At 36.8% G+C, this 15,967-nt stretch overlaps 3 protein-coding genes across 5 annotated transcripts in view; 1 reads left to right on the forward strand and 2 right to left on the reverse strand.

The window, feature by feature from the left end:
• Positions 1-174, reverse strand: part of LOC120771522 (nuclear pore membrane glycoprotein 210) — a 122,770-nt gene extending 122,596 nt beyond the window's left edge. The window contains exon 1 of the mRNA XM_040099580.1: positions 17-174. Within this exon, the coding sequence (XP_039955514.1) occupies positions 17-174 (158 nt within the window). The remainder of the gene's footprint in view (positions 1-16) is intronic.
• Positions 175-1,853: 1,679 nt separating this feature from the next.
• Positions 1,854-10,956, forward strand: LOC120771410 (angiogenic factor with G patch and FHA domains 1). Of its 3 annotated transcripts, none has more exons than XM_040099386.1 (11): positions 1,854-2,116; positions 2,173-2,281; positions 6,200-6,342; positions 6,494-6,610; positions 8,891-8,929; positions 9,055-9,544; positions 9,641-9,837; positions 9,901-10,234; positions 10,302-10,416; positions 10,477-10,582; positions 10,656-10,956. In XM_040099386.1, exons 1-11 carry the CDS (start codon positions 1,925-1,927, stop codon positions 10,818-10,820), a joined length of 2,007 nt encoding a protein of 668 aa, XP_039955320.1. In that variant the 5' UTR covers positions 1,854-1,924; the 3' UTR covers positions 10,821-10,956. The 3 variants fall into 3 exon arrangements, with proteins under 3 accessions (XP_039955320.1, XP_039955321.1, XP_039955322.1); XM_040099387.1 differs by having other exon boundaries at positions 9,677-9,837; XM_040099388.1 differs by lacking the exon at positions 8,891-8,929.
• On the reverse strand, positions 2,305-3,969 carry LOC120771411 (hexokinase type 2). Its single transcript, XM_040099389.1, has 2 exons — positions 3,016-3,969; positions 2,305-2,863 (listed from the first exon to the last, which is right to left on the reverse strand). Exons 1-2 carry the CDS (start codon positions 3,866-3,868, stop codon positions 2,355-2,357), a joined length of 1,362 nt encoding a protein of 453 aa, XP_039955323.1. The 5' UTR covers positions 3,869-3,969; the 3' UTR covers positions 2,305-2,354.
• Positions 10,957-15,967: the final 5,011 nt, after the last annotated feature.

Genomic DNA, 15,967 nt, shown 5'->3' on the forward strand with positions numbered 1-15,967 from the left:
ACTTAATGCAATTTACCATTTAAAACATCCTTTTTCAATCACTTCCAATGTAAAATTTACTGATATTTGATTAAATATCGGCAGTAGCACGCGAGGATAATTCAATTTTGTTGATGCTACCGCACTGCTTAGAGCCACAATGGCAAAGAGTACCCAAAAGACTTTGCACGCCATTTGAGCACAATTTGGTACAAGAAAATCTTTAACTTTCTGTAGATTTATATATATTGAACAGTTTTTTTTAATTATAATTAAATAATGTAAATAATTGTGTTGTTTATAAAACCGCGAGGTATTTTGCAGGAAATACTGTACGAATTCTCTGCATAGTTTGTCGCTCAAATTGAATGAAAATAAACCGGCTCAGTGTTGCAAAAAGTTAAAAACCCAATAGGAATTTCAAAGAATTTGCACACCAATTTTAAAAATCTCAGATATTACACCGCGCTTACAATATTTAGACAATTGTGTCAGTTTAATAGCCCTGTCAGACGAGCAAAATTAATTCGCCTTAAGCAACGCTAATGCGCATTGCAATTTTATGGTGACAAACGGCAGACTTGTGCATTTAGCCAGCTGATAGTGAAATTTGTTTATTTATTAAAAAAAAAGTGAAATAAAAATGAAAAAGATAAATTATTAATACAAATTTTGGTATTTTTGGAAAATCAATATTAATTTTGCGAAAAAATTCGTTTATTATTAACTACTTTAAAAGATAATAGAGTGAAATTAAAAGCAATAAAAAGTTAAGAATAATGGAAAAATGGATTGGACTGTGCGTTGTTTATTTTCTGCCATCTAAATATATTAACATTTGTTTTTGTTAATATACTTGTACATAATTTAATTAACAATATAAAACTGTTTATCTCAGATGCTGCAAACGCAAAGGAGGCTGCAGACTTCAAGCGACATCTGTCAAAAAATAGCTAAAATCGGCAATTTTTGAGCAGTGTTGCCCACTCAAATTTGGTAAATTCAGCTAAATGCTCGAAATTCTTGTGCATTACAAACTTGCATTAACATGGGTCAAATGCGCAAGTAAATGTAAATTAAGCCCGCTAATGCATATTAGCGCTGTCATCTGTCAGGGCTATAAGGGAAAGCATGATAAATTTGTATTTGACAATGTTCATTCTCAAAATATTTTGATGAAGAAGTAAAAAAAACAATATTTTCATGGTGTGACGTCTGAATCATATGTTGTTAAATTTTGAAATAAATAAAATGTGGTACCCGCGTAAATCGGTGTTTTGTCATCTGAAAAAAAAACTCAAAATTACATCCAAAGATAACTGCTTGGCCCAGGTAACGCTGGGGAACATTTAGTAATAAATAAAGCGACTTGTAAAAAATCGGTAAGTTCGTTATTGTCAAATTAAGAATATGATCAAATTTCACACAATAAAAAATCGTTCAAGAAAAATTATGTTATATAAATTTTTTACAGTATTCATTCATAAGACATTCATGACATGGACTAACGATAAGAACCTGCGTGTTACTAAAAAATACGACACTATCAAAATTTCTAATTTAAGAGCAAATTATCTTGAATTGAATAAAGATAAAAAGTTGAATTTGTGCCACACATATTTAAGAGTAATAATAATCTTCCTGCGGCTATAACCATATATATTCGTGATCAGGAGAATCTCTCTATCCGACCATAACCATTTTATTCCCGAAATCCTGGGACGGTATACTAAAGCTGACCCAAGAGTTTTTAATAATTGACAACATTTTTAGCTTTTTTTCAGTGTATGTCGATCAGCTGTTGTACGATAAATTTTTGATAGTTGTATATTGAAGAAGTATGGCAGCATTGTTGACATGTATGTTTGCTGGTTTGTCAGCTGTTGATCTGTGGAAATTTCTTTTAACAATTTCTTAATTAAATTAATCAAGAAATTCGTGAAAAATGAGTGATAGTGAGTCGGACAGCACCGCAAAACAAGCAAAAAGCAGTGGTGCAAAATTTAAACTAAAAAAATTGGGCGAAATTGAAAAACTAGAGTCCGCCGAATTATGTGCCTACATATCTGAGCTGCATGAACTGCTCTTAAAAAAAGATAATAAAATAAAAAAGTACAAAGACAAATATAAGGAAATCGTAAGTATATATTGTAGAGAAATATTTTAGGTTCATAACTTTTATTTAATTTACAGTTGAGACAATTAAACGACAAGAAAGAAAATAGCAACTCCGATAAACCCACTAATTCCGCAAGTATTGAGACTAATTCCCCCGCTCCCATAGATGAAAAGCCAGCTGTAGGTAAGCGCTTTAAATATGTATTTCTTTAACCAAAAATTTAACATAACAAACATTTTTGCGGTAAAAATAGTTTTTAATTTTTGCTCGCCACTGCTGCCACCAGTGCTGCACCACGTCCGGAACCATCTTCCGAGAGCATAAGTTCAAAATTTATTTTCGGACTTACCAATTTTTGCATTGCTTCGCGCAGATAAGTGTCGAAGTGCGGATGAAGTCGGTAAACGGAACCGTCTACACCGACCACGACATGTGGCTCAGCTATTTTATTTATCAAACCACTTATACCCACTGCCACCAATTTGGCAGCGCGTTTCGAAATGCATTCACAGATATATTTTAGCTTCTGACAGTCTTCCACTGAGACATTCTCCAAGCCAAGCAACTCTTTGAGTATGTTGCGGGTTTGTGGAAAAGCCGGAAAAGTGTCGCTTTCAATTTCTGAAATAAACCGTGTTTCAACACAGCCTGCGTTGTCTGTGAGAATATTTGTCAAACGTTGTTTTTCACCGCTTCGCACAAATATTAAATTCTGAGTTATTGCATCGGCCAACACCAAGCGCACCAACTCACCCAAATACATGCCTGAAAAGTTGAAAATAATTGGAATTGGTTTGATAACTAAAAACTTTCCGTTCAGCTGCATTAATAATTGTGAACGAGTGCTGTATCATTAAATTATTACACAACATATTGCTACAATATGCAACACATAATTAGCTGGCCCTCACATTCACCTGATATCATTTTTTCAAACAGCTGACCGCCGCGATTCAACGAATCCTTATCAATTTTACGATCATAATCTGTGCGCACAAATTCTAGTTTTCCGCTTTCGCCAAATGCACCCCATTCCGTATTCACCAATATATTCGGCTTATCAACTTTATATTCAGGTTCCAATAAATCGGCATTTTCCACACGTTCCACATAGCACGCATTACAACCCGTACCGATAATAACCCCAATGCGACATTCTGGATTGCGATGCGCGCAGGACATTAGTGTGCCAGTGGTATCGTTTAGTAGAGCCATGACATCGATCTCCAAGTCACCTCGTCGTGCAATTGCTTCCTTTAATAAACGCCCCACATCCTCTTGCTCAACACCGTCACACCGAAAACCCTTTGTCCAACGCGTTAACAGCGCTTCTGTCAAGCCCACTTGTACGCATGGAAAGGAAAATGTAAAACCTAACGGCAAATGCTGATCATTCAATGCGTGCTCATCCACAAACTCTGCCAAACAATTAGCAATGTGATCGAAAAGTTTGGTGCCGTGTCCGGTCATCAGCTCCTTATCTACGACATATACTTTCGATTCAATCTGCGCCTCATGATGCCCCTGCAGTGAAACGCGCAAAACGCGGAAGTTAGTGCCACCCAAATCGAGCGCTAAATAATTGCCCTTCTCATCACCAGTTGGCAAATCTTGCACATATGTCATATAACACTTTATATCCGCCTGTTGGTGCGTGGCCAGCGTTAGCCCCTTCTGTATTTCACTGGTAAAACGTTTGTACAGTTCCTGTAGCTGTGAGTCGCTGATGATAAACTCTTTGAGAAAATCCTTTAATCGTTGATCCTGCATTCTCGCTGTTGGTTGTTGTTTTTAGTTTGCTTGTAGCGTATATTTTGTACTTTAAGAGCGCGCGTTTGAGCCAACTTGCACGGTAGGCGGTCGCATATATTATGAATGGTCGCTCAAAAGCCTCAAACTGCCTGCATATGCCCACTAAATGGACATGTATGTATGTATGTAATTAGTTTGTGCAAAAAAGTTCTGTTTTAAGACTTTACACAAATCTACTTGATAAGAAATCAACTTTTATTACATGCGAGTATTTGAAAATCTGTTTTCTAACGCACAGTGGTCACTTTCAGCTCTAACGAAGCACATAAATAATTGTGAACAAAAAAAAATAAAAAGTTTCCTACAAGAAATTGATTTTGGTCCTTCATCTAAACAGTTTCCTTGATCTGAACAATTTCTTCAGATATTATGCCACTGTTTTGAAAAGTAATGCATGCCAAATTTCATGAAGATATCTTTTTATATAAAAAAGTTTTCCCTAAGAAAACATGATTTTGTGCGTTTACTTTATGCTTTATACTGTGCTGTAGTGGTCCGTTCTGAAATTTTTTTTCGGTTATAGAGGCATAGCTTGTGATAAAAATACATATATAAAGGAAAATAGCAGCTATATGTTAAAGTGGTCCGATATCGGCTGTTCCGACAAAAAAGCAGCTTCTTAAGGAGAAAGGAACTTGTGCAAAATTTAAAAGCGATATCTCAAAAACTGAGGGACTAGTTCGCTTGTATACAAACAAACAGACACGGCTAACAAATTCTGCTCGTCACTCATACGTATATATGTTGTAATATCTATGACGTTTTCTTCTAAGTGTCACAAACTACGTGACTATCTTAATATAACCTGTTCAGGGTATGAAAAGTTGCTGGGATTTTAGAGGCTAGTTTTTTTATTGTCGGAAAGACTTGAACATGTTAAAAGAACACAAAAATACACAATTTATAAATTGTTAAATTACTGCTGATTTTCGTTTGTGTGTATGTGAAGTGGAGTGTTGTTGTAGTAGCGGCAGAATTCTGCCGAGTTGACAGTCCTTGGTCGGATAAAAACTCGGTACGCTCCGGTGTGAAAAAATCTTCGATTGACCACTAAAAAATATACTTAAAAAGCTCGTGTTAAAATTTGAGACTAATCGGTTTAGCCGTTTTCGAGTAATGTTGGTGACCAACTTCGAGAACGCCATTAAAAAAGCGCGTTTAAAGTTCGCCCTTGTACTTCCAAGCGCTCTGAAACGCCTTTTCAAATGTTCGCGTAACTTCGAAAATATTCACCGGAAGGATATGAAATTTTCTGTGTGTACCCCTAAAAATATGTAAATTAAGAAAAAAATGTTTTTTTTTTTTAATTCTAACTGTATATAACCCCTTAAATCTTGGAAAGAAATCTCAAACAACTCCAACTGACAGTTCTAATTTATGCTTATTACCGTTAGGTTAGTAATTCAAACAATGTCAGTTAATTAAATTAAAAAAATATTATTTACAAATGCATATATCAGTTAATTAGTTTTCGAAAACCTCGCAACAGCACTTTTCTGTCAAATCACCCATTGTACAAGCTCATACTATATACATAATTTCTACAAATAAACAAATGTGCGCGCAATTCTCGCCGCATTAGAAATGTTTAGTTTTGGTGTAAAATTACATGTACACACACACAAACGTCCTTTGTGCACATGCGAACAACCATATGCATGTAAGTATGTGTGGATGTACTTGCCCTCTCACACTATACAATTAATTATCTGAAAATTTGATTAGAAAAATTACGTGTAGTAATATAAGAAAGCATCCTATATTGTCAATAAAACAACGAAGAACTTGGTTTCCACAAAAACTAGAAACTATTAAGCTAACTAGAACTGATAAGGAGCGCCAAAGCAAATACATCGCATGTCGCAGTAATCTCCGGTATTGTCGTCTTCGCTGCCAGTTGTTTCCCATTTGTTTGTAAATATAACAGTAAAGTGCAGTGGCAAAACAGTAGAACTAAAATTTCATCCCCAAGTTATTATAGGCTGCATTTTACTAAGACAAGTCAAGTGGCCTCGCAACATTTATTTATTTTGTTTTTTATTTTTATTTTATTTTTTTCATTTTGTACAACCAACGACACACTTTGATCATTTATATGTAATTTTGTAAATATCTAGTTTACATTAGTGCCAATAAAGATAGTGCAAGGTGTAGATATGAGCAGTTGCTTGTCGTGCTTTTGACTTTACTCTTGACATGGCAAATTCTATTTGACTTTTTTATTTTTTAACAATTTACTGCTTTAATATTTTTCTTAGAATGCAATTTCTGTATTTACTTTTGTTTTAGATAATGCTGCTGCTACCACTGTGGACAATTTTGTGGATGATATTCGTCGTGCCGCCGAACAGGCGCAAAATTTGAATGGCTTCGTCTATGAGCCCACTTCCGGCCTGTACTATGATCAGAAGACCGGCTATTATTATAATGCGGTAAGCTTAATAAGTTTCGGCTATAAACGCGTAAGCGTTGCCTACGCTAATAAAGAGAAGAAGAGGCTTAATTAATAACACTTTTATTTTATGATATACATATATTTTCTCTATACATATGTATATGTACTTTTTTCTATTATTCCACTAGGAATATGGTCTCTATTACGATGGTAATAACGGCTGCTATTACAACTACAATCAAGAGAAAAATGTTTTTGAATTTCATTCGCAAGTTCAAGCACAGCAAGTTCAGAAAGCTGCAGAGGTAAGCTCTTGACATAATATATTTTGAAGCTTTAAATAGCCTGGTTGGCGGGCAGTTAACAAGCATAGAGTTAAGATTACTTTGATGCCACAGAAATATCTTTAGGCACGTGCTTCGAAATCTGTGTTAATTTATGTACATATATTTATTGTAGCAGAATTTTACTATTCTGTTCATTCCAATAACATGCAAAATATATAAGAAAACTTGTATTGGTATCATGACTCCAGATTTTTGGAATTCTTTTTATGCCCTTTACAAGATATATTAAGTGTGTAACACCCAGAAGAAAACGTGGGAGGCCCTTTGTACATATATTTTCTGAAGATGTAAGGAAGGACTATTCACTGTCAAAATTCTTCAGACCAATTAGTCTAATTTCCTTTCTACTAAAAAGCATGAAAAAGAGCGTGGATCATGAAGTAAGGTCGAAGGCGTTGAAAATTGCAACCAGCATGCTTACAGAGCAGGCAGTTCAACCAATACTGCTCTGTACCGGGAGTACAGAGAGTTCGCTGGAAGGAGGGAAAGTGATGGTGTGAGCCTTCCTAGACCTCGAGGGTGCTTTTGACGGCACGTCCCACAAGAGCGTAGCTAGGGCACTGGAGAAAAGGAATGTCGCAGCACCGGTGTGCATATGGATAGAGGCCGTACTGCGCGCCAGAATACGCGGAAGACATTGTTATTATAGCCAGACCTAATACAAAGAAGTTTAAACCTGACAGTGGTGTTGTGTTGAACATCAACCCCTTCTAGACGACCATCGTCCCGTTCACAAGAAGTAGATCCCTGCCCGGCCTCAGAAACCCTACCCTTGCGCGCAGAGAGGTAGGGATGACCAACATAATCAAATGTCTTGATCTTACACAGGATTCCACTCTGCGGTAGAAGCAGCATATTGGCCAGAGCATGGTCAAAACGACTAAGGCACTAATGGTGTGCAATCGACAAGCTGGTAAATCCTGGGGCTGCAAGCCAAGGATCATCATGATCGTGCGACCGATAATCACGTATGGGGCGGTGGCTTGGGCCTCAAAAGCTTCGCAAACTTCGGTAGGACTCCAACTATCGAAGCTGCAACGACTTGCATGCATCTGCCTGTCGACTACAATGCACACTTGTCCGAATGGGTGTACTTAAAGTCATATTCGCAGCCACACTACTTCATCAAGTAATCGAATCAAAATTAGATCAAATCCCTAATGGAGCAGGTGTGTAGAGGGCGACTGAATAGCCTAGAGGAACGTAACCAAGTACACCTCATTCGGTCAAAAAATGTATAGCCGGGAATAAACTGGCTGATAAGCTCGCCCGCTCTACAGCATCCACCAACATGGTAGGTTCTGAACTTTTCATGGCGGTGGGTCCCCGTACCTTAAAGGAGCTATTCCGCAACAAAGAAGGAATAGGCAGAGAAAGGTATTGGCAACAGCTCCAAAGCATGCGCCATGCCCAGTTGCTAATGGGAGGTTACAACCTCAGCAGGCTTAAATATGTAATCAACCTCCCTAAAAACAAATTCAGACTACTTGTCGCATTCTACACCGGCCACTGCAAGCTGAAAAAGCATTTATACAACATCCTGTGTAAATTGCCGGTTCTGCGATAGGGAGCCTGAAACATCAGAACACCTACTAATAGTAGTTTTGCAGACGAAGTTTGAAGGTCCTCAAATAGGGATCACATCCTATATACAAGGTGGGTTCCAAAGTAAACAGGACTTTTTAAATCTAGCGCCACCTGGTGGCGCCATCTATATGTCGACTGCCGACTGGTTAGATTCTGCTATCTTTATCGATTGTCCACTGAGAATTTCATGACATTTCATGGTTTGGAAGTGAAGTTATTGCGATATAAGTGTCAGTACGTCCGTCTCTGTGTATAAAGGAGAAATATAATTGTGAACTAATGTAGTTCGAACTAGTCCCGTTTCGGGCGGTATTTTCTGCTTGTTAATATGTATGTACCTTATGAGTTTCTGTTTGTCAAGAATTTCTAGTTGTGAACTAGTTTTTTCCGACTAGTTCACTTTTATTCAGCGATTTCTAATAGGAAGCTGGCCTTTATACGTCTAGTTTACTTCAGTCTGAATATTTCAGTAGCTAACTAGTCTTTTCCTAACTAGTTCGTTATTCTTCAGGATCTTTTCCGACTGCTTTAAGGTTAACTGCTCGCCCAATTAGTGCTAGAAATAAATATTTTTACAAAAACAAAACAAATTTTTTACTTAAGCATTAATAATTTTTATATGCATTGGGTATATTTTCTCCTCTCTTGTAGCGCAACAACGCGAGCGATAAAGATGTGCTAACGAATTATGTAAATAATTCACTTTTAAAACGTTTTTCAAAACTTAACATTAACCGAATGCGTAGCAATGCATTAGGTAAGCTTGGTAGCGTGAAATGTCGATGAAAACGCGGATTTCTTTTCTACTGTTGCAGGATGATTTCGATGCGGACGAGATGGTGGCGTTCGACGAGTTCGGCGGCGTCATAACCGATCAAGAGCGACTGCGTAAAATCAAAGAGGAGCGACGCCAGGAGCAAGAAGAAGAACGCATGTGGCGTAAAAAGAAGAAATCGAAGAGCACAAAGGCGGCCAAGAGCGAGAAGCGTGCCAAATCTAAGAAGCGCAAGCATAAATCGAAGAAGCGTAAACGCGCACGCAAACACAAGCACGCGTCGAGCGATTCCTCGTCCTCTGATGATGAGACTGATGAGCAGGCAAGCAATAGGAAGAGTAAGAAGCGTGCGCGCAGGCGCAAGTCTTGTGACGTTGAGGACGGTGAGTTGTCTGAGTCCAGTATTAGCAGCAGCAGCGGAAGTGAGAGCGATAGTGAGGATAGCCGTAGCAGTGGTGATGTTGATAGGTGTGCGAAGGGAAAGGATGGCAAGGGAATTGCTACTTTTACTGGCGGTGGGCGCTTTCAAGGTTTGTTCGTGTTTTTTTTTAATTTAAGAAATGAAAAGAAATTCGCGTTTAAGTCCAACTTAGATGCCTTTATATTTTGAATTTTTTGAAATACAGTTCTTCATATAAAAAAGAAACTTCATCACCTTTTAGATATAGCTAAAAAGTATCCGCCTTCGCTGCGCATCATTGTGCAGGAAAGTAATTTAGAGACCCTCAAGGTTGGTAGTCTGAGCTTAATCACATATAAGGGCGGCAGTTTGGGTCGCGAAGGCAACCACGACGTCATAATACCGGATGTGAATGTGTCCAAGGTGAGTCGGCTGCATTTCCGAAACAAAAAATTTAAATATTTTACAACTTGAATATTTCCCCAGTTACACATGAGGTTCCACTACGATCATAAGCGGAGTATTTACAAGTGTACCGACCTGGGCTCACGTAACGGTACCGTGCTGAACGGCACACGCATGTCAGCTTCCAAGCAAGAGAGCACTGAGTGTGATTTGGTGCACGGCAGCGTCTTGCAGATCGGTCAAACGAAGCTGTTGTGTCACGTGCACGAGGGCAACAGCACTTGCGGGTTGTGTGAGCCGGGCTTATTGATTGAGACGGCGCGTGAAAGCAACCTCACGGCAGCCAATACAACGGCACTAACTCATCGCGAACAGCTGAAGAAGCTGCAGAAGAAGTATGGCTTGGAGAAAGAGAGTGCGTGAAGAAGAGTATACTAAAAACATTTGCAGACATTTATTTCTATTTATTTGGTTGCTTCTAGAATTTGTGGAGTGCAAGCAAAATGCCGGCAGCTACAATGATCGTGCCGCAACGCGACGCATACAAGTGGGCAGCTCGACGGATGGCGAGAAAACGCAAGCCGCCTCCGTGAATACGTGAGTGGAAAGTTATTTTTAATAAGAATTAACAAAATTTTAATGAAATATCGCCCATAGTGAAATATCTTCCGACAATAAGGGCTTCAAGATGCTCTCCAAACTTGGCTGGAACAAGGGTGAGGCTTTGGGTAAAGCGAGTGATGGCTCAGGACTCTTGGAACCGGTATGTATGCTTGCCTTTTTCTTTCTCTATTCATTTTACTAAGTAGATATATGTATGTACTTTGTTTTGTCAGATCAATGTCGCATCGAATGAGGGTAAGACTGGTTTGGGCTGCGGTGCGGCTACATCCGTTAACGTTGCACTTACAAATGCTGATAAACGCAAGATCGCGACTTGGAAGAAGACACAGGCACGCTACCAACAAACGGATATTTTCGAAGACAGCGATAGTTCTTAATACATTACATTCGTAATAATGTATGTGGCTATGTAGAGTATTTCTAATAAAGGAACTTCCATCTTATAAAAGCTATAAGCTATTTTTACGCATATATATTAAGCATGTATCACAATAAAGAGAGCTCTTAAAACTATGTATTTTCTTCTTATCTTTATCCCTGAAACATTTGAAAAACCAAGAAAAAACATCAACAGCCGCATGGCTATAGCCCTTCAATCTTCAAATCTGAAAACGAAGGGCTTGCATTTAACGAAAAATAATCTAATCTTTTGGTGTTTTTATTTTGTGTTTTTTTTTTATTTTTTTATATACATTGCATTGATATCTTAAAAACACATAAAAAAGTATTTTCAACTAATTTGAGTCACCCTGTGTTCATTCAGCCGAAGTATGGCTTATATCGTTGCGCCTAAGAGATACTACACTGACACTCGTGCGTCAATTGTTCTCAGCTAAAATATTATGGGACCAAAAATAAAAAGTTATACCCTGAACGGTATTTGTAACACACAGAAGAAAACGTCGGAGCAACCTATAGTATTGTATATACATACATGATTAGCGTGACGAGCTGATATTTAGCCATGTCTGTCTGTTCGACTTTTTGTCTATACGCGAACTAAATCCGGAAACTTTTTATCTGCAAAATATCTTCATGAAATTTGGCACAGATTATCGTTCAAGGCTAAGCTACAATCTACAATCAGGTTCTTAAGATCGGAACACTATTGCATATAAAGGGTGATCCATTTCGAGGTTTCCTACTTTTTTGAAGAAAAAATGTAGAAACTTCAGATTTAATGGGGAGTGTTTAATATCATTCGAAAGAACATTCTCTGTCATTTATTTTTTGAAGATTATCCCTTTCAAATGTTGCCCGCGGCTTCGTCACAGATGGTGCATCCATTGAGTCCAGTTTTTGATGACTCGTTCGAACATTTCGACTGGTAAAGGCTTGAGTCGAAGCAGAAAAAAGTTTAACGCTGTGATATCACACAATCTTGGTGGTCAATCGACCGGCCCAAAATGTGAAATTGTCTACTCACCGAAATGATCTCTTAATAAATACATACAATGGTTGATGCGATTTGTGGGAAGGGGCGGCATCGTGTTGAAACCAAATATCGCCGAGATTGCAAGCTTCAATTTCAGGCATAGTCGGTTATCATGGCGCGATAACGGTTGCCATTGACAGTTACGTTCTCACCGGCATCATTTTTGAAGAAATATGGACCGATGATTCCACCGGTTCACAAACCAAACCAAACCGTTGTTTGTTTCTGGATGAAATATCAGCGCTTGAATCTCTTCAGGTTGCTCTTCGTCCCAAATACGTCAATTTTATTTGTTTACATACCTATTGAGCCAGAAATGAGCCTCATCGCTAAACAAAATTTGGCTCGAAAACGTCGGATCTTCTTTGAACTTTCAAGAGGCCATAGAGCAAAGTGATGTCGCTTGGGAGGGTCGAGTGGCAGTTCTTCCAGAAGCTGTATGTTGTACGCCGAATTGCTGCGAATGGCGTCTAATCGACTCTCTACGGTCTTCGTGTACACTCTCACTTACGGCGTGCTGGACGTGGTCTATTCGGTCGAATAGTATCCAATAATGAATGCTGGGTGATGGTGTTGGGATAAGTACGCTCAGTAGGCCGATTATGTTGACCATAACTCACGCGAGATCTGTCAAAATAGTACCCCTACTATCCCCCCTACAATCCCCGAACAAATTCTTCAGATCGTAACGCTAAAGCATTTAGTATAAGTTAAATATATTTTTATGCCCTTAACGTTTCTTCTTGTTTAATATTAATTTACTTACCCACGTCCTAGATCACCCAATAAAAAAATAGAGAGAACTGTGTTTCCGCTACTTTTGAGTTAATTTCTTTATTTAAATTTCTTTAATATTCGCACATAGAGAGTTGGGTTAGTTAAGTATGTTTGTATGTTTTTTTATATTTTCTTTATGTAATTAAGTGTTACATATGCATACATATATAAGTAATAATAATAATTTTCTTGCTTGCGCTAATTTAAATTACAACTTTCAACAATCAATTAAATTTCATACTAATTTATTGCGGTTAATCTATCAGTCAGTTAATTAAAATTTAATTGTTAATTAATACAATCGATATACGTGTATATATATATGTATGTGTGTGTAGGTTTATTTGTTCATATAACTATTGTATGTGGGTATATGCATGTGCATTAGGGTGGGTCAACAGAATTCGAATGTTTCTTTCTCGCTTGGTACGCTGAAAAATTGGTCGACAGAGGCCTCTAAGACAGGCTCTTCAGCCAAGCCTCTTAATTGTAATGGAGAGGCCGTCCACCTAACGGTTTTCTATTTTTTTCTTACTATCAGATGAAACAATTTTTAGCTCGCTTACAACAACTTGAAAAAATATTTCGTTTTGTGGATTCCTGTTAGAATTAAGAGCTCATATTTGGAGAACCTCTTTTTCAGAGTACGAAGCGGTAAAAAAAAATATTTTTTTGACACACCCTAATTTACATACTATATTAGGGTGGGCAAAAAAAAAATATTTTTTTTTTTAATATTAAAAATTGTTTTTATTTTTTTTTCTTGAATACCGTTGAATTATTAGCCGAGACGACGGAAACAAGTTTAGTAAATTTTGAGTTCTTAATAATAATATTGACAGGAGGCGCATTTTGATTTTCCATACAAATAACACAGGAATATTTTCTTATTTTATTTGGATGTTCAATTCATTTGAACAAATTATTGTATATTCATAAAAAATGGATTATTTTAGGATTTTTAAGCATTATTAAGTATGTGAATTAATATAAAAAATTAAAGAATACGCTGCTGGTCTTAGGGTAGACGCGCCAACTTTTTTTTTAATAAATTGTTGTATTTATAATCATGCTTGTTGTTATTGTCCAAAACGCTTTTCTTATCAAAGCTTGATTCTTGTCTGAAAAATATTTGCTCATAGTCGGTTGTTTTGTGAAAAAGTTACTGTACATTTGAAGATTCCTGAAATGTCTATGGCAATCACGTGTGTTTTCGGTTGATCATTGAAAAAGACGCACTTTACATTTCTTTGTCTTGTGGAAACAAGTGCATTTTTTTCTATTGAGGAAGTACTAAAAATAAACAAATTAATTGTTTTCGAGCTACATTTAAAGTAAAAATGGGAAAAGCTACTATTCTGAACTATTCAATATAAATTTTTTTCACTCCCAAGAACTATTCAATCAAAACATTGCCAAACAGATAAAACGCAGCTCCAACGCCGTTGAGAGATATTTTAAGGATCCAGAGGCCTATGGAAAACACTTTCAAGTTAAACAGAAAGCACTATCTGAACAATCAGTACGCAAAATTGTTAGTATTGCTTCAAATTCAACTAAGTCTGCAGCTAAGATTAAGGAATTAGCCGAAGGAAAAGCAAGTCTTTCAAATGTTCAAGGTACAATTAGAAAACAAGAACACCAAAAGCGTTTGAAAATCAAGAAAAAACCCCACCTGATTGAAATACGCATAGAAAAATGGCTTTGATTCGTGAAAGAATACATGACGTGGACTGTTCAATCTAGCATTTATCGATTGGCTTTTAGTTGTCTTTACTGATGAAAAACGTTTTAGTTTAAATGGCCCTGACGGCTTTTAATACTATTATCAAGATTTGCGGAAAGATGAGATATATTTAAGTCGCCACCACAGCCGAGAAGGTGGAGTCATGTTGTGGGGTGCCATTACGTTTTATGGAACATTTGACTTGATTTTTATCAATCAGAATTAAATTAAATTAATTAAAAATATTTTTGCAGTCCGTATGTCAAAAATTAAGTGCTCTCTTTGCACCAATTCCTTTGATTTTTCAACAAGACAATGCTCCTATTCATAACGCTCGAGTTGTAAAGTCATTTATTTAGCGTCAAAACGTTAATGTCATGACCTGGCCATCATATTTTCCAGATCTTAACGTAATTGAAAATGTATGGGGCTGTCTAGTACGAAAGGTAAACGAAGGAGGAAAGCAATATGAAGACATTCCAACATTAATCCCAGTGTCATTATCCCTATATCATTCTATGAAGAACCGGATGTATGAAGTTACATATTACTAACTTTTAATAAATCAAATATTAACACGAACTAAAAGTTTAAGTTAAAAAAAAATATTTTCTTATCAAAAACTTAAAAGTCCAAATGCGTCTATTCTAAGACCAAGAAAAAGCACCTTTCTTTGAGTAGCTTTAAGAAAATGCATGAAAAACACAATTTTGTTATATTTGGAAATTCAATTGAAGATTATATTTAAAGTACCATTAATTTACCCTTGTTTTTGCATATCAAATTTTTTTCAATCAATATTAAATTAGTAAATAATGGGTTGTCAAAAAAGTCTTGCGGTATTTTTATTGAATTTTTTTTTTTTATTGAAATTTAAATTAATTTTTGATGACTCATGCCCAGCTCTTGACCGATGCTACGGCTGCTACTATGCCGGTCTCTTTCGACCAATTCAGCGATTTTATCGCAATTTTCGACGGCAGGCCTTCCGGAGCGTGGCGCATCTTCGACCACCTCTACACCAGAACGAAAACGTTGACACCATCGTTGTGCGGTGGAAATGGAAACTGTAAACCATAAACTGCACGAATTTTATTGGCGGCTTGAGATGCATTTTTACCTTTATCGTAGTATTACTGTAAAATATACCGTATTTTCTCTTTATTTTACTCCATGTTTGCGACGCTATAACTCACGAACGACTTAAAAGAAACGACAATCAATCAAACACGTGTTAGCGCGTGAAATGAGCTTTCCAAAAAGGTATAGCATGACCCGATGCGACGAATAAAACTAGAACTACGCGCTTTCAGCGCCAACTAGCGAAAATACCGCAAGACTTTTTTGACAACCTAACATTAAGCGCTCAAACTTGACTTTCACGGTATCAAGGAAAAAAATCAATATATAACATATATTTTTGTTTTTTGCCCACCCTAATGTTAATGTATGTATGAGTACTTGCATCAATAATAAATCAACACTGACATTTAATAATAATATTTATATTCATAATAATAATTATAATAATTAATATGATAATTAATAAGTTAATTTATTTAATTATACACTATAGATTTATTTAA

This window comes from Bactrocera tryoni, chromosome 3 (assembly GCF_016617805.1).
Source record: "Bactrocera tryoni isolate S06 chromosome 3, CSIRO_BtryS06_freeze2, whole genome shotgun sequence".
Taxonomy (NCBI): domain Eukaryota; kingdom Metazoa; phylum Arthropoda; class Insecta; order Diptera; family Tephritidae; genus Bactrocera; species Bactrocera tryoni.

Excerpts from the sequence above, each read along its gene's own strand:
- LOC120771410 (XM_040099386.1), top strand. The coding sequence starts at position 1,925 with ATGAGTGATAGTGAGTCGGACAGCACCGCAAAACAAGCAAAAAGCAGT. Across the intron at positions 6,611-8,890 it reads AAGTTCAGAAAGCTGCAGAG|CGCAACAACGCGAGCGATAA; the intron begins GTAAGCTCTTGA and ends CCTCTCTTGTAG. Across the intron at positions 10,583-10,655 it reads GCTCAGGACTCTTGGAACCG|ATCAATGTCGCATCGAATGA; the intron begins GTATGTATGCTT and ends TTGTTTTGTCAG.
- LOC120771411 (XM_040099389.1), bottom strand. The coding sequence starts at position 3,868 with ATGCAGGATCAACGATTAAAGGATTTTCTCAAAGAGTTTATCATCAGC. Across the intron at positions 2,864-3,015 it reads GTTTGAAAAAATGATATCAG|GCATGTATTTGGGTGAGTTG; the intron begins GTGAATGTGAGG and ends TCAACTTTTCAG.